The sequence below is a fragment of the Panthera pardus genome, unplaced genomic scaffold (genome assembly GCF_024362965.1).
Source record: "Panthera pardus isolate Hobbes unplaced genomic scaffold, ASM2436296v1 HiC_scaffold_17, whole genome shotgun sequence".
NCBI classification, from domain to species: Eukaryota; Metazoa; Chordata; class Mammalia; order Carnivora; family Felidae; genus Panthera; species Panthera pardus.
Genome location: NW_026526732.1, coordinates 93,609,335 through 93,630,411, shown reverse-complemented (window position 1 = coordinate 93,630,411; position 21,077 = coordinate 93,609,335). Strand labels below are relative to the sequence as shown.

At 40.2% G+C, this 21,077-nt stretch overlaps 1 protein-coding gene across 1 annotated transcript in view; it reads right to left on the bottom strand.

Moving 5' to 3' along the window:
- Window positions 1-21,077, bottom strand: part of LOC109248190 (protein eyes shut homolog) — a 784,935-nt gene that overhangs the window by 70,028 nt on the left and 693,830 nt on the right. The window contains exons 15-17 of the mRNA XM_053905310.1: window positions 17,096-17,278; window positions 1,220-1,386; window positions 248-392 (exon numbers count right to left, since the gene is read on the bottom strand). Coding sequence (XP_053761285.1) covers window positions 248-392; window positions 1,220-1,386; window positions 17,096-17,278 — 495 coding nt within the window. The remainder of the gene's footprint in view (window positions 1-247; window positions 393-1,219; window positions 1,387-17,095; window positions 17,279-21,077) is intronic.

The following is a 21,077-nucleotide window of genomic DNA, read 5'->3' as shown; positions in this document are numbered from 1 at the left end:
ATGTAAACTCACGAGTGCAAGAACCTTTGTTTTGTTCATTGAAACATACTAAACACATAGTACGTAGGTAGTAAGCAACTAATAAACAATGTCCGAATGCTTTCCCTTAAAATCAAGCTTTGATCAAGTCTGATTCAAAAGCAACCCATATTTCTGGTTTTGGAACTAGATGTATATTCGTTAAAGTTTTTTGTTGTCTCCAAATTTGAAACTGGCAGGTGTAGTGTAAAAACAATCCAAGACTTACCTTGAAAGCCATTTTTAAAATCGGCTCCATGGGGTAAGAGATCTGGTGTGTATTCACTGTAGCCACCTACATAAAACTGACTGACGACATTGAGACCAGCCAGTCTTCCTGGGGAGATGATGGACTTATTTTTATGATCATCTACCTTCAAAAGGAAAAGAATTCAAAACCTATTAAGAAAAGGAATTAATTCCTCTGGGTGAACTGTTAAGCTACTGTTTTGTTATTTTCCATTAACTTGGCATGAAAAATTCACAATACCTGAATTTTGAAAAAATAAAAAACACCTCACCACTGTATTCTTTGCTTCTCTGCTGGTGTCTGTTACCATGGATATATTAATATAGCAGTCATGGTTTTGCATTTCAATCAAAATCACAGTTCTCCAAAGATTAGGAACTAGCATCCCACTGGTCTTCCTCCATCTAGCCTTGCCCCCCTCCCCTTCCATTCTCCATACAATCACCAGAGTCAGTTGTCAAAAAAAGTCGACTGTGGTACCCAAACCCCTTCTTCAATTTCTCAGTAGCTCCCCATAGCTCTTGATAAAAATCTAAACTTCTTAGCGTGACATCTAAGTCCTTTTATAATATATATCTGGTCTACACTAACCACCTCTTTTGCTCCTCCCTACCTGAAAACCACAATGAACTACTGGCATTCTTCAGCCCACACTGGGCACTGTTGTTTTTCTGGACCCCTATTTACTTGCAGTTATACTCAAGCATCACCTTTTTGGGGGGAGCATTTCCTGAGCCCTCTCTCACCTTATTTATGTTAGTCATCCCTCTTTCTAATCCCCACACCACTTAGTTGCAAGCATGCCTCTACTGCTCAGCTGTATGCACAGGTCTGTGAACTGCAAGGGAGAAGCAGCATGGACCTGTTCCCCTCTCGTCTCCACTGCACAGATCCGACGATATATATAGTGCGGGGCAAGTCTCTGGGACAGATGAAGGGATGACGTTTTACCTTCAGCCAGCCCATCTGGAAGAACCTCCCCAGACGGACTGTGTGGATGCCAAGGCTCAGATCGAGGGGATCACTGCTGATACTTGCTGTGCCCGCTCCCAGGTTGTAGGTGTAAACCACACTGCCCTCACGCAGACCCACGGCCAGGAAGTCATCGCTGTCCAACCCTGGGATGAGAAGATGTGTGGGGCATACTCACTGAGAGGAAATTCAGGAGTCTAGTAACCTTTGCTTTATTGTCTCGTTCTGAGGTATAGACAGCATACAGAAGTTATAACAGACATCTAGCCTCTCAAGGGCACTCCGGTATGTGTGCGTCTGGATATTGTTATTCACACCCCCAGAAACTGTCTGAACGCTAAGAGTTTTTCTTTGAAGCCATGAGGGTTCTGGTCAACCCAGGGGAATGATCAATACATAAAAAGTTGGTATTAAAATCTCCTTTTTGTCTGAATGAAGTTCAGTGTGCACTTTACAATAAATAGAAATTTACAATAGACTAGAACTGCTCTGATAGTTCAGAAGATTCAAAAGATTGAGATAACCTGATTTCAGCTTTGAAATTCTATGATTTGAAGAGAGTTTTGAAAATTTTATTTCCATAATTGCTCAGGATATGCCGTAATTGTTCTATTACAAAAGCTCCTGACCATTTTCCCCTATGACTATTTAGAGGTGGGATGTTTTTGTGTTCCCTTTTCTCATTCTCTCTCCATTAGTTCAGGACCTTCCATGGAAAACAGTGAAATGCAGGACCAGAACACTCAGAATACAGCTCATACAGACCCATGGGAAAAGGGGCAGGTGGTTGGGAGAGATCCAGCATCAGGCACTGGAGGAGGGTCATGGCAATTGTCTGGTGGCACTAGGAAGGTTGGAGATGGTTAACAGTGTAATTTCTGGCAGGTGAGCAGAACACACATTGGTCAAGGCAGAGCTTCTTAAGGTAGGTGGAGGCAAGAGATCTGTCCACAGGAAGGAGGGACCCAAATATATCATCTAATTTCTGAAAGATGTGTTTGTGAACCTTATTACTGAGGTTTGCAGGTGGGAAACTGAGGCAAGGATTTCTGCTTGCAGGAAGAACCTAAGGCCTGATAGAAGTAAGAGGTTTAATCATGGGGCAAAAAGCAGAAGCGAGTCCTTGAACATAGACGAATTTTGTTGTGAGTATTTACAATCCCCCCCTCCTACATTTGTAAGAGTCATAGGCTGTATGCTCCCTTGGTTTCTGTTGCTAGGCTAAGCAAGGTAAAGGAGACAAAGATCTGCAGGGGTGTGGGTTTCCAGATAGCCTAGGGAGACAGGTTTCCTAAGGCACTGGAAAGTGGAAGACAGACATATTATTTAGAGGTACTTGAACTCTACCTGTGCTTTTCTAATGAGTCTGCCATGGGCCTTGAGCTGGGTTATTTTGGGGAGCTCCTTAGGTGAGTATAATATTGCAGCCAGGGTTGAGAGTCACTGTGTTAAGTGCCATATCATTGCCTAAACATGCTGGGAACTCAGCAAATCTCATTTTCCCTCTCTCAGGTGACTTCTTCCCACCTGCAATGTTGCACTGGGTTAGCTGGGTTATAGATTTAAAATAGGAAGAAGTCCCAGGAGAAAACAGATTCAGGAAGGCAGTAAGGCAGAAATTGGAGAAAAACCACAATTAGAGATTGGAGAAATCTTTCAGGCAGCAGTTGGACTTTAGAAGACACAGGGAAAGAAGGCTGAAGACAGAATTGTAAGACACTTTTCTGTGGGCTGTGAATAGGGATCTTTTTGAGGCATTCTAGTGGGCATCTGAATTGTCTTTTCAATTGTTCAGATTTTTGGGTGGGAGACGGTATTTTGCCAATGGAACTGGTGGTAGGAGCGTAATTTATTTGAGCCATATCCTTCTCTTTTTTTCTGTCTTGTTGCCATTCTTCTTCCTCGAGTCATGGAAAGCCTCTATCATGCCAGGTACAACATGACCCTCCAGGTCCTCACAGCCTGGCTGGGAGGAGATGGGAAAATTCTCTCCTGTGCCATGGAGATCAGAGGAGGAGCAGCATGGGGGCAGCCATTATGCGAACAGCCATGTCCCAGGGAATACAAGTAGGGATGCACCAACAGGTAGGAAGAAGTGTAGCCAGGGAGCTAATCAAACTGTCAAGCAGATGATAGCATCTTATTTACATACGATGGGGCCATCAGGGTTGTTTTCCTTTTCTCTGACACATCTTCCCCTTTGGACCTTTCCTCAGTTGTAATCCTTAATGGTGGGTAATGTGTAGGTAAGAGAAAGGAAAGCAGCTAACTACCATTGTTGGTGCCTGAAAGGTGAACGTTATTTCAGGGAGTTGGAAGTGCTCTAGGGTGATTTTTTGCAAACCTGGAAGTCCATCACAATCACTCAAGGAGCTCATCAGAAATAGATTCTAGGGATGTCTGGGTGGCTCAGTCGGTTAAGTGTTTGACTTTTGATTTAGGCTCAGGTCATGATCTCTTGGTTTGTGGGTTTGAGCCTTGCGTTGGGCTCCCTCTCTCTCTGCCCCTCCCCTGCTCATGCTCTCTCTCTCTCTCTCTCAAAATAAATAAATAAACTTAAAAAAAAAACCCAGAAATAGATTCTAGACTTACCTTATGCCCCTGTGTGAGAATCTTTGGTGCTAGGTCCTGGAAGTGTGTGTGTGTGAATGTGTGTGTGTGTGTGTGTGTGTGTGTGTGTGTGTGTGTGTGTATTTTTAACAGCCTTTCCATCTGTTTATGAAGCCTGACTAATATTAATAACTCTAGGGAGGGCCAAGTCACATGACCCATCTGTCACATTGGGCTTTGTGTTCAGAAGGGCCTCATGTTTGTTTTAATGCTCTGTTGTCACTTTTTGAAAATCTTTGAGCTGAAGGTTAGGTCCAGGTGACAACAAAGCATGCGTGGAAACAGAGGCATTACATACATGCAAATGCATGTTTGTTGTTTCTTGCCACCCCATTCACATGTAGTGTTTGTAAACAGAATCCCCCCAATACTGGGAGTTCAGTGAGACTCAAAATGAGTACAAGGTAAGTGTGTTGCTTCTAAAGACTGAGTAGGGATGCTGCCGACCCACCAAGAGATTATGCACACAGCCTGAACCACAACTTGCTTCCAGCATGGAAAGGCAATGGTGATCTAAGAAACTTGAAAGACCAAGGAGCTTAGCCTTCCTTTCTTACTTTCATTACTTCTCTGCATTGGCTAATCACTTACACTGAAAATGGTGACATCAAAGGAACGGGAGAGAGAGGGAACCCCATAGATACCTTTCTTTTCAGTCTTTCCTCACACACCAGGAGGCCGAGGGGAAAGAGTGTGGACAGAATGTGGGTGTATCAAGAAGTGAAATAAAGACAATTGACTTAATTTTGTGCAGCTTCTCTAGAGTTCTGGCAAGAAAGAAATACACATGCAGGCATAAGCTCTAAAATACCAACTGCATAATTTTGGTGATTCTGCATATGAATTATATGGTTTTATATTTGCATTTTAAACGGACATAAATAGCAACTAAAAGACACCATAAAGGTTGAGAGACCACTGAGGTAAAGAAGTGCTTTCATTACCTTTTTTTTAAGTTTATTTATTTTGAGAGAGAGAGAGAGAGAGAGAGAGAGAGAGAGAGAGAGGTTGGGGCAGAGAGGAAGAGAGAATCTCAAGCACGTAATAGTGCAGAGCATGATGTGGGACTGGAACTCACAAACTGTGAGATCAGGACCTGAGCTGAAATCAAGAATTGGACGCTCAACTAAGCCACCTAGGTACCCCTCTCATTACCTTTTAATGGCATTTTTTCTTTGCTTTTTCAACAAGGGACCCTGAATTTTCATTCTCCAATGGGCCCCACAAATTACACAGCCTTGCCTGAGGGGGCCCTTTGTTGCCTTCATAAAACAAACTGGGAAAGAAAAGAAATGAAAACAAGATTGACCGTGCATCTGAGGCTGTTGGGAGGCTTTTTTAGGCAGATGAGACGTTGAGACTTGTGGGGGCAGATCTGCCTTGGGGTTTGTGGGGTGATGCTGATGCACACGTGGATCCTTAAAGGTCACATAGCTGCTAAGTGGTGCTCTTAACCATTGTCCGCGTAGCAGAGAAAGAGAAGTATGTGTCTGGTTGGAGCTGTGCCCATCACCAACCCTTCCTGAATGTTCCTCTCTGAGGAATAAAAGGAATAATAATATCTCTTAGGAGTTTTCTAAGGATTCAGTGATATTTAATGTGTAGGTATCAGCACAGTGCCAACCTAGCACATAGTAACTTCTCAACAGATTCAGGTTTTTTTTCTTTTCCCCTTGACTATTTCCTGATCTTAGCTTTGTGTATCCCATTTTCTTCCGCTGCTTCATTAATACAAAGCCTGGGAAGCAGGACTCCTGGTCCCTGGTCCGTGACCCCAAAGGGAAAACAGTAGAATTTTTCTTTTTTCTTCTTCCTAAAGCTATAGCCCTGATTGCCTCAGTCCATTACTCTGATCTAATTACAATTTTTTGGAGGGTCAACAATGGAGGTGAAGTGAAGTGACCTAAAGGTATGGTTTGTTAGCGTCCATTTATATGTCTCATGTCACTTTCCTGTAACTTAGTGAAGTGAAAATTTCTTGCCTTCAAGCACATAATAATATAAACAATGACATATTTCAAACAACCACCACTAATTGCATCCTCAAATTTAAGTGTTCCTTTATGACATTATTCTCTGAGTAGCTTTGAACAATATATGGGCAATTTCTATTTTTACATTTGCCAATTCACCAAGTTACAGATGATATTTGGCATTGATACTATTAGATAGAGATTTTTAGTGATTGACACAGTGAGTTTCTTCATGAAAAGAATTGGAACTGAGCTCACTTGGCATGCACAGCACAAAGCCAGTGAATCTTAATGAAACCAGGCTTAGGAAGAAGATTTTCAGACAAAGCAAGGGATATTTGTTGGATATTACTCAGGAGCTGGTGCTAAGAAGGAAGGATTTAGTGAGATTATGTTTTGCAAGTGATAAAGGGGAGGAAGGAAACAAGAGGAGAAGACTTTGGATGAATAGTAGTTAAGAATAACAAGATCTAGGAAGTGAATAAAAATCCTTTTAGAACATACAGGAAAAAAAAAAAAAACCCATACCAAACAAACGTGGTCTCTCATTGGCTAGAAAGAAGAGTCATAACTCAATTCCACAAATATTGTTAAGCAGAGGGCTTTGAAGTGGGTATATTGTGGTGAGCCATATTAAGCATTATAACAACTCATAGTATTGCTTATAAGAAATGTCATGGGGGGAAGAAGATGAGACACTGGTCAGAAAAGCATCCAGCCTCATAATGGACAGAGAATAGTGACTTAGTAACAGAAGCAAGGACTTAGTCTAAGTGAAGAGAGGGATGGTAGCCCGGGTAACAATGATGAAAAATGGAAACAAAGGAATGCTTGTGCACTGTTGGTGGCATATAAATTGGTGCAACCACTGTGAAAACCAGTGTGGAGTTCCCTCAAAAAATTAAAAATAGAAATACCATAAAACCTAGTAATTCCACTAGTGGGTATTTATCCAAAGAAAATGAAAACACTAATTTGAAAAGATACATACACCCCAGGTTTACTGAATCACTATTTACAATAGTCAAGATATGGAGGTGTCCATTGATATATACATCAGGGGAGTAAATGGGGAGTAAATGGGGAGATGGGAAAGATGGGTGAAGGGGAGTGGGAGGTACAGGCTTGCGGTTATGGGATGAATAAGTCATCAGGATGTAAGGTACAGTGTAGGGAATACAGTCAATGGTTTTGTAATAGCGTTGTATGGTGACAGATGGCATCTACACTTGTGGACGTACCATAACGTATGAATCCTATGAATTGTATGAGTCACTATGTTGCACATCTGAAACTAATGTACATTGTGTATCCAATATACTTCAATTAAAAAAAAAATGGAAACAAGGTGAAGGATGCTGCCATGGATATTCTGGAAGGAAAGATCAAAGAGGTTGAATTTTACTGGATTTGTCTGTTTGTAGCTTGTTTTTAAACCTAAAGGTTTTACTATTTATATCAGCAGTTCTCCAACATGGCTGGAGCATACCAGTACAGGCTCTGATTAACTGGAAAGTATGAGCAGGAAGGGGAAATTTATTATGTAGGAGAAAGGAAGGGTATCAAATGTGTCAGATAGTAAGCTCAGGAGAAATACAGGTCACTTTAATCTGAAGGAAAAAGAGAGGGACAAAAACAGAGAGAAAATAGGCAGAACTTTGTAGCACTCCTACACACCATATGGTAATTGTAATGGAATTTTAATGAGAAAAAACATGCAGATTAAGTAACAGTAACAGTTATTAGAGTTGGGCTAATCAACTTCACCTTGAAGGAAGAGCTGAAGAAGAGTAGCTAGTGGTTGGAACTATTGATTCACCAACAAAGTCCTTAAAAGGAAGAATAAGACTCACGTATAGGGGCGCCTGGGTGGCGCAGTCGGTTAAGCGTCCGACTTCAGCCAGGTCACGATCTCGTGGTCTGTGAGTTCGAGCCCCGCGTCAGGCTCTGGGCTGATGGCTCGGAGCCTGGAGCCTGTTTCCGATTCTGTGTCTCCCTCTCTCTCTGCCCCTCCCCCGTTCATGCTCTGTCTCTCTCTGTCCCAAAAATAAATAAAAAACGTTGAAAAAAAAATTAAAAAAAAAAAAAAAAAGACTCATGTATAAAAGAACCAACTGAAGCCTATGCATTGGAGAGAACTGCTGGGAGCACCTGTCCTGCTGTTTCTTCTGCTGATTCTGGTCAGTCACTGTCTGTTGTAAATCATAGATCTGCACGAGCATGTGCTCTCACTTGGTCTGCTTAGAAGGATACCCCAGAAATTAGACCCTGGGAAAAGGCAGAAGCTCACTCTCAGGTGCCCTGGTGAAGGTTCAGCACCGTGTCAGATTCTTGGGCTGTTCCTTGGTTCTTCTGAGGGCGCATATTGGGAGTCTAAGACATTTATAGAGACAGTGCTGTAAAATCCCTGCATATTTTGGTGCTCACCAGTTAACCTAAAGGTTACCATTGAGACTTTTAAGGTCACAGAAGGATGAGAATTCTTGTTCAGATGTCAAACAATCTTTTAATTCCAATAGAATAAAAACTTTCTGAAGTATTTCACTTATGATGAAATTTTGATTTATTATTAGAGAAAGAGTGATTGTGATTTGTTCTTTCTTCAAACTATTCTTCCAATATGGTGAGGTATTATCATGTACTAAATCTAATGGTAATGTACTTGGAACCCACAGAAGTAAGAAGTGCCCCAGGTGTCACAAGGGCAGGAGAGTTTAATCTTGGGCTCCTTGCTAATTGAACCTCTGGCTACTCATTTCCTCTTCTCTCTCTCTTTTGAAAAAATGGTGATGATAATACTAACACAGGATTGTCTCTAGTAATAACTTAAAGTTTTTTATAAGATCTTTGCAAATGGACTCAGAAATTCTAAGTGACAAGTAGATTTCTCCTCTCCCTTCTTCCTTTCCTGTCCTGAGTGAAAGAAGAGATGGGAGAGGAGCCACCAAGATGATTCTGTTTCCTTCTGTTCCAGTGAACCCTGCTTGGTGAACAGTTCCTGATTCCTGTGGGAGTTCCCTCTGAGAAGCCAGACCTTTGGTACAGATGCTTTGTGAGCATATTTGACTATTATTCCAGGGCCTGTAAAGCTTTTAGATTTCTGAAAGAAGGAAGCTGCTTTTTAATAAAATATTCTTGACATTGGTGCACAATGGTGCTGACACAGAGACACCAAGATAAACTTAACAAAGCTTTGGTGGACTGTTCACATGGTCATGAGCATGTATCTTCAGGTTTCGGAGAAGCTAAATTAGATATGAATGAAGAGTTAGATTGGGTAGGATTGATTTTAGGAAAAAAAATGGAAGAAGCTTATGAAATTAGAATTGAAGCTAACGTGATGCAAAGCAAAAAATATATCTAGGCTGATATGTGAGAAATAAGACTCAAAAGAATGAAAGTGTCACCTACTGGAACAATTCACATTGAGTAGTGGAAGATTCTAGACCTTCAAGCCATTTTTACTCCATATTCAGTGACAGTGTCTGCTTTAGTGAGTGCTAAACTACAATTAGGATGTGACTGGAACACACATTCTCGGTTTATCTCAAGATCGGTACAGTACAGCTTTATGGTGGCAAACTCTTAGCTTCCTGTTCTGTTGATATGACCATTAAAGTAAGGATATTCTAGCACTTTGAAAGCATCAGAACCATGCTTTCTGATAGCCATGTCCACGATGCTTGTTAGCCATTGTGTACAATGGAGACCAAGTAGTTTCTACTTTAGGGGATTAGATGATTAAAATGTGGGCAATGTAAACTGGCTACTGTTTGTGGCCAAATCAGGATGCTGTCCTGGCTTCCAGCTGTGCTGGTGAACAGACAGTGAGGTCAGGATGATAGTAACAACAAATGCAACGCTGTGCTCAGAGTACATGAAAATGTGATAAAATGCATATCCTGAGGCTACATATGGCGCATATTTTTCTGTGTTTTGAATAAAAAGACCTGAGACTAGAAAAAGTGGGAAGTCTGGATCTCTCTTGCTGTTTGCTGTCAGAGATGAGAACATGAAAATAAAGGATGTAAACACCAGTTTGTGGGTAGACTTGAATTTCCATAAGGTGTTTGCTTCTTGGAAGTGTAGAACAAACAGTGAAGATGTGGGCTTATAGGTGACTGATTTGCACTTGGCCCCTCCTCTTTTTTTGCCCTCTGAATGTTCTTCTATGATATCAAGGTTACCTCCATTGAACTATGCTTAAACAAACATTCCTTTCCATTATGTATATACATATATATATACACACATATATAAAGGGGGGATTTGCAAGGATCTACATATTTTTGTCATTTTCAATGCCGTTTAAGCACTGGTCAAATGTGACAATTTTCATGTATTTCTCAGTCAGTAAAGGGAATTAGTTTAATGTGTTTTTTTGGACAGTCTTAAGAAATCAAATTATGTAATAACCTAGACAATGTTGACATTATGGTCCAGGATATTTAATTTCATAAAAGCTAAGATTTGATAGTTTGAGGTTGTCAGGAGGAAATTCTCACAATTTCTAGTCACTATGATGTGATTACAGAGGAAAATAATGAACATTTTTCTATAGTAAAAAATATTGGAGATGAGCATATACTGTCAGTTGTGTTACAAGATGCCTCAGTACTATGGAGTTGGGAGATGTGTAACATTAAGGAATTGGCTACAACCTGCTCTCTCATTCATCAGGCATCTTCCTTCTGCCCGATCTGAATCAAGGCTCTATAAAAAACAGGCTGAGCTGATTAGATTTTGTGACACTCCCCCTTTCATTTTTCTTTTTCTCTCCCGTAGATGACATTCATTTCATTTTTCCCCCCAGAAAAACATCAAGCAATATTTATGTGCTCTTATTTCTGTTACAGTTAATAACCAAGGGCTTGAAGTAAATAAGAAATTAGTTGGCATGAAATATAAGGTAACCTTTCATAGTTAATTACTGCAGCATAGAAGACCTACATGCCAGGGACTGACATAAAGCTATGCACACAAAGCACTTAGGTACGTAGATCAAATATCCAGGGAGTTAAATATTTGTGTTCTGAAAAATTCTACCACTGTATTATACCTTTGAAATATAGGCTAATGTTAAGATTTTACCTTGCATTTCAAGGAGGTGAAGAGAGATAGGTGGGCCCCTTCCACCCTTTATTTAGGTCCTACCTTCTTCACTACAATCCACATCAATCTTGATACACAGTATTACAAACTGACCAGGATAGACTCTGTCTTCAGAGAGTCTTTCAGTTAGTGGGAGAATCAATAAGCACGTCATTATTGATTTCTCACACAGTACAATCATGTGAATGATACAGTTGAGGATTCAAAAGATATTAAAGACATGGATTGTCCAAAAGGAATTTAAGATTAATCTTGCTGATGGACAAGATTAAGATTATGAAATTGCCACTATTCTAATGTTTTTGATTTATGAATATGGTAGCTTCATATGATTTGGAGTAGTGATTATGAATGGCAAGGCATAATTATCATGGGATATAAACTACAAATTCTATATAGGCTCTGTGTGGATAGGCTATAAGGAGACCCAAATTCATCAGAGGATGTTGCACAGTATTGGAAAAGGTAGAGAGAACTGTGCTGGGCATTCCAGGCAAAGGAAGCTGTGAAGGTAGGGTGAGAGGGGGTGATGGACCTCAGATGGAAGAAACTGGCCGCTTACATAGAGTGCTGAGCTGGGGACTAGCTCGGCTCAGGCTGGGAGAGAACAGACCTAGGGATGCCAGCCAGTGGGGCTGCTCCAGCACTATTTGTAGGGGATTGGTTGAAATGGAAGGTACAGGGGTGCCTGGGTGGCTTAAACAGTTAAGCCTCCGACTTTGACTCAGGTCATGATCTCACGGTTCGTGGGTTTGAGCCCTGTGTTGGGCTCTGTGCTGACAGCTCAGAGCCTGGAGGCTGCTTCAGATTCTGTGTTTCCCTCTCTCTCTGCCCCTCCCCACTCATGCTCACTCTCTCTCTCTCTCTCTCTCTCTCTGTCTGTCTCTGTCTCTCTCTCTCTCAAAAATAAACATTAAAAAAAAGAAAGAAATGGAAGGCACAGAATAAGAAACACACCAATGGGAACAGATTTTCTGACTGGTCTACTTGGACCAGAGTTCTACTTTCTAAATTCCATCTTTTGTATCAGTTATGTACCTCTCTTCATTCAGTGATGGCTGTTTTTCAGACTCTGTGATGGATGCTGTGTATACCAGACATGGTTTCTTAACTCTGACTTAGTATTGTTGGTTAACAAATTTTAAGTATGTCTGTTGTGACTCCCTAAATTGATTATAAGTTTTGGTGTAACAGGGACCATGGATTTTTGCATTTATTCTTTCAAAAACTGTAATGAGTGTCTGTATGTGACAGCCACCCTTGGTATAAAAAAGAGAAGCCACTGTTCTGGTTCCCAAAGAGATCCAGACAGTTAAAATAAGATAGGATAATCGTTACCAGCAAACTGCAGTGACATCAATTCTTAAATTTTCCTGGAAGGGTTAAAGACTTCAAAGAAGAGTGATCTTTTGAGCTGAGGCTTAAAGGATAGAAGTGTTTTGGAAGCATGAAAATGAAGTGTGGACGGCCCAGGAAGGTGGAACGGCCTGGTCAAAAGCTCACACATGGAGGACACAATGACATGATGTAGAATGTACACATGTACCTACTACTGCTAGGTGCAGGGTGGAATGAGAGAAAATGAGATTGTGCAAATAGGCAGGGGCTGGATAAACGTCTGTACATATTATGCAAAGGATCTTAGCTGGGACATTGTGAAGAAGCATGGTGATTGAGCAAGATCAGTTTGGATCTGAATGTTAGAACAATCCCCAGTAGCAGGCGGGGAACAGAGAGGAAGGAGGCTGGGCATGACTGGGCAAGGAGACTGGGAAGAAGGTTATTGCTGTTGCAATAGTCTGTGATAGACTAAGCACAATGAGGAGAAGAAAGAATAAAGAAGGAGAGAATAAAAAAGCAGCAAATGGGAGGTAAAATGGACAGACTTTGGTGTTTGATAGAACAGGGGAGACAAAATGTAGAGAAGACAAGGACCTTTCCTGTCTTATTACTAAGTGTATCTCCAGCACCTAGAAGAATGCCTCATCTAGGCTCTCAGCAAATATTTGTCAAAATGAATTAAAGGGAGAAATCCAGATGGTTCCTGGGTTTCTAGTTGAAGCAGACTGTTTACTATGGCAGTTGCCAACTGAAGAGATACAGGAGGGGAAGACAATGTATTCACCTGTTGGCCACTGTGGGGCATGTTGGTGGTTTCCAGAAGAGCCAAACTATAAGACATACATTATAAGGGAGTGGGGGGTATGGAAGGAAGAAGAGCTAATAAGAGAAATGACAAATATGACTGCAGAAACATAGGGATAGAGTTAGGTTAGGTTAGAATCACAAGTTGAGTGAGGCATTTTCAAGCTGAAATGTTTGACAGGGTAATTTGTCCAGAGAATTCAATGAGAATGAAGTCTGGCAAAATCAGTGCTCAGCTTTGGAGAACTCAGGGAGGAATATCATCAGTGTTGGGAAATGAAGGTCCTTTGCCTTTTTGTGTGGATGTGTCAGAGATTACAGGTTGGTTTACATTTCCTTTATATAAACTCCGTAGCCCTGTGCATCTTTGAACCTGAGAAAGATAAAGGCAGCATACAAAATGGTGATTTTAGTAGTAACAACCAAAAAGCAGGTCAGAGATTGATGTTCCTAAATAAGAAAAATACCTAAATGTGGACATAATACTGTTAAAAACAATGACTTAGATCACAGTCTCTTATACAGAATAGACAATTGCAAATAGTATTAATAGTAATCATAGTAATTGTTTTTTAAGTTTATTTGTTTATTTTTGAGAGAGAGAAAGCAAGCAGGGGAGGGGCAGAGACAGAAGGAGAGAGAGAATTCCAAGCAGGCTCTGTGCTGTCAGTGTAGAGCCCTACACGGGGCTCAATCTCATGAACTGTGATATCATGGCCTGAGCAAAACCAAGAGCCGGATGCTTAAACGACTGAGCCACCCAAGCACCCAATAATTATGTTTTAAAGTAATGTGTCTTTCTTTAATTAATAACTTTATGCAACATAATGATGAATCATCCCAACATATGACATAATGAGCAATAATAACTTATCTTAGTCATTCTCCATATATGGTCTAATTTAGCTGGTCCCTACAGGTTTTGAGTAGTTGCTCTCAAATATTAGTTACATAAAAAGCACTTAATGTGCTTGATAAAATTCTATCTTTTGATTCAAGAGGGTTTGAGAATTAGTATTTTAACAAACACCCTCATGTGATTCTGACACAGGTGTGAAGAGGTCCTACTTAGAGAAACATGGCCTTAAAAAAAGCTCTTTAGTGCTACTTTCATTTTTTAAGCTGGTGTTCTTGCTCCCTCACGTGGTCCAGTGCGGAATTGCATATTTCAGAATCTCATTTTCACTCCTTAGAAGATAGAGCTCCACAATATATCTACCTATTATCTAGCCTTTATTTAGCCTTTCTATAAACCTAAAAATGCAAGCACAGAGTGAACATTCAGGTCCTTACATGTAAAGTAGATGACTAGAGAAGACCAAAAAAATGTCATATGAAAGCTTCCACAATTTACAAATGCTGTGGCCAAAACATTGCTTTGTCTGTTTTTTTTGTTTGTTTGTTTTTGTTTTTTTTTTTGAGAATTTTAAAGGAATCTCTGTAGAAGAGTACTGAAGAGTTACTTGGTGGGAGCATTTTCATGGACCCAGTGTTTATTCTTTACTTGGTTCTCCCTCTGCATCTTTCAGGATTTAGAAGATTTGTTTTTAAAATGAGACAGACCCAGGGTCTTCCCTGTTCATTTGAATTTTTCATCTGCCAGTATTTTTTGGGGGGGGAGGGAGGTGAGGAGGTGCCAATTAAGAGGATATAATTGATAAACATGTGATGAAGGATGTATGGAGTAAAGAGGGGTAAAAACTCCTTCTTATTTCCCTTTCTTCCTCCCTGCCTTCTAGCAGTCATTCAACAGATATTTATTAAAACCACCTGAGAGGCTTTATGGGTGATGTAGTGATAACGGGACACCATTTTTATGAACGAGAAGAGAAATTTAGTAAACCAAAGTTTGTAATAAAGGGTCTGTGCTCTAAATGTAGGGCAGGCTATCAATGCTCAGAGGCAGGGGAGATGGATGTAAGGGGTGGGAGAAGGGTAGCCATTGGGGAAATCCTAATGCAGAAGATGGCATCTGAACTGGAAACCCCCAAGAATGGTTACTTTTTAAAACCTTTGTGCAACTGTATTGTTGTCTTACATATCATACAATTATCTGTTTTTATGGTGGGTCTTCTATTCATTTATTCAATACTGCTCGTGTGCTAGCCAGTGTGCTAAGTGTGGGTATATGAAGTTGAGGATTGTCTTGTCTCTGTCCACATAGAGCTCCCATTCTAGTAGTGGAGACTGAAAAAAATAAACTATATAAAAATAGATTAAAGAATTATAAATTAAGGCATCGACTTTGAAGAAAATACACAAGAAGCTGGGGTACAGGATAACTTGGATGCAGTGTGATAATATCTGTTCTGAAGGTGGCTGGGGAAGGCCTCCCTGAGAAAATGGAAGCTGTCATGTTTACTGAGTCCAATTCTATTTTAAAAACTTTTCTTGTATCAACTATGTTAAGCCTCACAACTCCATTGGAGAATGTGCCATTGCTAAACCCATTTGAAAAGTGAAGAAACTGAGGCACAGAGACATTAAGTAACTTGACACATAATTTGTAAGTGGTGGAGACTGGATCCAAGTCTACACATCCAGGCCCCACAGGCTGCTCAGAGCCATCTCCTGTCAAGGCAGAGGAAAGAGCCTGCACAACATCTCTGAGACAGGCAAGCACTTGGTGGTTCAGGTTCTGGGAGAAGATCTGCAGGAGATGAGCGAAGAGATGGGGAGAGCTTGAGGTTGGAGACAGAGACAGGGGTCTGGTCCTACCCTCTGAGAACAGGGTAAGGAGGTCTAGACTGCATTTGAAGTACAGTGGAAAGTCACAGGTGGGTTTTAACCAAGGTTTTTAAAAAAGTAACTCTTGGTGCAACTTGGAGAATGGACTACAGGCAGGAGACGTGGTGGGGGGACTAGTTCGGAGGAGGTCATACAGTTTGGCACTAGAGGTGGAGAAGAGATTCAAACAGACTTTGGAGGTGAAATGAACAGCACTTCACATGATAGAGAGCCCCCGCTGCATCCTTCCCGAAGTGGCTGGAGGTGGACACACCACCCTTCACTTGGAGTGTGGGCTCTTTTCAGCCATGTGCTAACACAGAGCCCGATTTTCAGCATTAGAGATAGTCACTGAATGAACTGAAAACAACAGAATATGGGAGCACTTAAGTAGCTCATTGAGCATCCAACTTCGGCTCAGGTCATGATCTCAAGGGTTTGTGGGTTTGAGCCGCATGTTGGGCTCTCTGCTGTTAGTGTGGGGCCCACTTCAGATTCTCTGTCCCCCTCTCTCTGCCCCTTCACTGTTCTCTCTCTCAAAAATAAACATTAGAAAAAAAAAAAAAAAAGAACAGAATATGTTATTTACCCTAGCAAAATAGAAAAAATGGTTCAGAGAGAGGTCTTTTTCTGGTGTAGTATGTTGATTTCACAGATGAGAATACTGAACTCTGAGAAGGTAGGTGCTTAATTGCTTAACTAGTTAGCTGCTGACTTGGGAGTAAAATATATGCGCCTTTCCTTGATCCCACACATGCATAACTTATTTCTACTTGAGACAGACAAATTTAACTTAGAAGTTGATTTCCCACCAATTCTAGGGCAATGGAGTACTTTATTACAGGCCGAGCACTTTCTTAATTATTTACTTCTTTAATTTGGAACGGTTTCCTTTGAGGGCAACCATACCCATTTTACAACACATGGTGAAATGATATTCTTGCTGGGAAATGCCCTTCTCTCCTTATGCATGGAAAAGGAAGACACAGGAAAGGACAAATCAATAAGCTCACCTCTCACGTGACTTACTCACCGTCTCTACCCTCATGTTTGCCTGTAGGAATTCTTGCCCTTGATTATAAGAAGTAGCCCTGGTGTGAACAGGGCTTCAGAAAGGGTCAGGGAACTTCAGAACACTGGACTACAAGGAACCTGCTCGAGGCAGAAATCATGAGGAGGCTGCATTTAGGCAAATGTCTCCTTTATCCACAGCCAGTTAGGGTATCCACGAAGAATTTCGTATTCTGAAAGAAGCTAAGCAAGTCCTAGAGGGTTCAATTAATCTTACCATGGCCCTTCTGTCCAGTGAAAAATATTAAGTTATTTTGCAGTGCTGAGTGATTATTTGCCAGCTGAAACTTCAAGTGGAATTCATAATCGAAGCCGATGTCTGGGATCCGTGAATAAGCCAGGAATGAAGTGTATCCAAAGGCATCTGTGCCACTGAACCTGGGCTGAGTAATATTAACAGCTGTGGAAAAACCCAAACCAAATAGTTAAAATAAACCTGCACATGTACTTGTAAAAGGAGGGCAATGTTTTGCTGATGCATCTGGCCGGATAGGCTGTTTACTATCACATTAATGAGACTTAAGTGCCCTTCAGCATTGAGCAACTAAGTGACTCAATGGGGAATTTCAAAACCAGAACAAAGAAAGTGCAGTGTTTTGAGATCCTGTATATAACCCTTTCCCTTGCATTGCCTTCCTACATAATGAAGAATTTACTTAAAAAGCAAAGCCCTATATTGTAGGGTAATTTTAGAAATAAGAAAGATCAGCAGCAGCCAAAGTATTTGCCAAGGTGCTTTGTAAATATGATTTGGCATTCAAACACTGGCTATGACTTAAACAGGAATTCACAGCTTGACACAAACTGTGCTTTTCTAATCCTGCACTTCTGGAAGAGACAATGCCATACATCTGGGTGGGAAAGGCAAGAGATGGGCAGGAAACAGATCAGTTTCCATCACCATATTGTTAATGACCAAAACTTTTCTTTAAGTAGAAATCTTTGTTTAAAAAAATATGTTTATTCTTACTCTGTTAAGATGCTTGTTACAAAATGAAAGCATAGACTTCAATAGGACTGAAACTGTAGGGAGATTTAGTAGAAACAGGAAATGGTTAAAAACGAAGTTCAAGAGCCAGTGTGGACAAAACAATTTAATTGAGAGGTACTGCTAACCAGCTAGGCTCTTTTCGTCCTGCCTCTAATCTTCTTGTCTCCAACTTTGCTCTTTTATTGCTGTTTTGTTTGTAAATAGTCCCAACTGGCTTTTATTTCCCCTCTCCGAGAGGACTATAGGAAACAGGAAGGGGCTTTTGATCCCAATCCCTGTCTGTTAGGGATGGTATTCCTGGATTAACAGATGTTCCTAGGATTTATTTTTATTAGTTTGAGACAGCTTGATAGAGGGAAGAGCTCCTTATTTTGATTACCTTATATTGCTCCTTTCTCAAGAGATATTGGCTCTCCCGGGAAGTTGTAAAACTAGAAGTTTTATAAGCCTTAAGAAATATCCTCACTCTGATGATGCTTAAAACAAAAGAACTTGTTATGTCTGGTTATAATTGTTTAAACAGCAAATAACTGTACTATCCTGAGGAAAGTGATCCTACTTATTGGAGGCTTTTATTTCTGTTTGCTTCATGTAACCATTCAAGTAGGGTAATGTGTGGAATCAGCCGAGTAAGATTTTGCTAAAATCTTATCAGTTTATTCCTTGGGATGCGTGGTCTCTGATGTTATTTTTCCTCAAAAGTCACCAGAATCTGAAGCAAGAATTTGAGACATATCACATCTTATCTTTATTTTTTAGCTAATGAAGTAATATATAGTTTGTATTCCAGAGACATTAAAGCTGTTCCTATCCGGGATTTCCCTTGGGGTAGTATTGTACGTATAGTAGTTCAAGGAAATGAAATGTACTGGCATTGAAACAAGATAAAAAACTAACAGAGTTTTGATGTTGCCATTAAAAACAATAGAATTCAACTACACTTAATATTAAAATAGAGGAATTTTGTTTTTTTTAGGAAGGACTTTTTTAAAAAAAACATTTCTTCTTGTTAACAATTTACAACTAGGTCTACTTAAAGTTTTAATACATTTAGGTTAGATCAAGAGATGTACATCTCAGATGCACCTCACTGTCAGATGCTGTGCTAGATGCTGGTAACACAAAGATAATAAAGCACGATCTCAAATCCCAAGGAACTAGTGTGTGGTCAATTAATTTATCCAAATGAACTGGATGGAAAGTGGAGTTGAAAGGTGATAAGAAGCAATTCACCTGGCAGATAAAAAGGAAAGATCATTTCAGGTCGAAAGAACAGCATGTTTCCAGGCGGGGAGGCCCAAACAGCATGTCATAGAGTATACAATTTTAGAATGAAGTATAAAAAGGAAAAGTAGAAGCGAATGTAATGAGATAGACAGGGGTCAAATTATGAAGGGCTTGATATTTTCTCTACAATCTTTAAGTGGTTGGGCTATGGTCAGAGTTGCCTTTTAGAAATGTCATCTAGTGATGCAATGTGAAGGTTGGATTAGATGGAGAGAGCTGGAGGACCAAACTTGGTTAAGAATGAAATTAGGGGCACGCCTGGGTGGCTCAGTCAGTTAAACGCCTGACTTCGGCTCAGGTCATTGTGGGTTCAAGCCCTGCATCAGGCTCTGTGCTGACAGCTCAGAGACTGGACCCTGCTTTGGATTCTGTGTCTCCCCGTCTCTCTCTCTGCTCCTCCTCCCTTGCTTATGCTCTGTCTCTCTCTTTCAAAAATAAATAAATGTTAACAAAAATTAAAAAAAAAAAGAATGAAATTAGGACTTTGATGACACCAAGAAATATAACAATGAATTAAGCTTACACTGAGTTGTAGATGTGAGGAAAGTTACAGGTCATTCAAAAAATAAGGGAATGTGTGATATTTATATGAACAGTGAATAGAAATGTGACACAATTTCATACAACTGAAAAGAAATGTGACACAATTTCAAATACTGAAAAGAAGTATAATGTATACTGAAGACTGAGGATAACCATGCCCACAGGAATGGATCTGTCACTTCCCCGGGCATTTCTTAGTCTAACGCTACACTGTCAAATAATGTAGCAACTCACCACATGTGGCTGTTGTGCACCTGAGCTGTGGCTCAGCTGACTGAGATGGGCTTAGTATGGAGAAAAGAATGTGAAATATCTTATTAATAACATTTTATATGCATTAGATATTGGGTTAAATAAAATATATTATTAAAATGAATTTCACCTCTTTTTACTTTTAAAAATGTGGCTACTAAAAAACAAAATTATAGAGGCAGCATTCAACTGAATAGCACTGCAGAGAGAACCACATATCTCTAGGCAGGTAAGATGTTGCTCTAAACCCTTAGTTGTGATTTACTTCAAGGCGCTTTGTCTTGTGGCAACTCTGAGCCTGTGAAAAGATAGGGCTTCTAAGGGAAAGAATAGGAATCAGGAGAAGGGGCCAAGGAATGTCTAGCCCACTTGTGAAGAGTCCCCTGTGTCCTCATGCACACTGTCTCCATTACACTTGATCAGGCAGGAGAACACCGAGGGACCCAAATTAGAAAAAGAGGGCATTCAACTTTACAAATGATTCTTTCCAGTTCTTGAAAGTAAACTCTTTATGATCTTCAACCAGGCAACATTTGGTTAATTTGATTACTCTATTACACAAATTCCCAGATCAGACTTCTAGAAGTGTCAGTCGTCATCAAATCAGTAGATTGAACAGATTGTAATGAGAATATTTTAGGGCTATTAAATGAATTTTTTTCTTTTGTAATCCCTAGTTGCCTCATGGTCTCCATATGTGAACTTCTGCATTTTTTTCTTCAGTTCTTTTAAAGTTACAGCAATAGATTGGGACCCTGAGGAAGGAAGGGGAATGCTGGGATTTGAGCTAAATATTAATTATTTAGTGTGTGGAAGAAGGGAGCAAAATCAGTAACAGCAGATTGGGATGTTTCAGGCAGTCGAAAAGTCTTATGTTTCTCAACATCACCTAGGGTCATTAAAAATTCTACAAACCTTCAATGATGGGGGCATGTCATAATCTTTTTTATAATATAGCACTTGGATGTAGGCTCAATGTAGAATCTGTGCACAACATATTACATTATGCTTACAAAATACATTTTAGCAAAAATTACCATAATAGAAAGGTACAGACTTCTGTCTTCTAGAAAATTTGCCACGGCAAAATTTTCTCATTCCCAATCAGGACAGAGAAATGATGCAT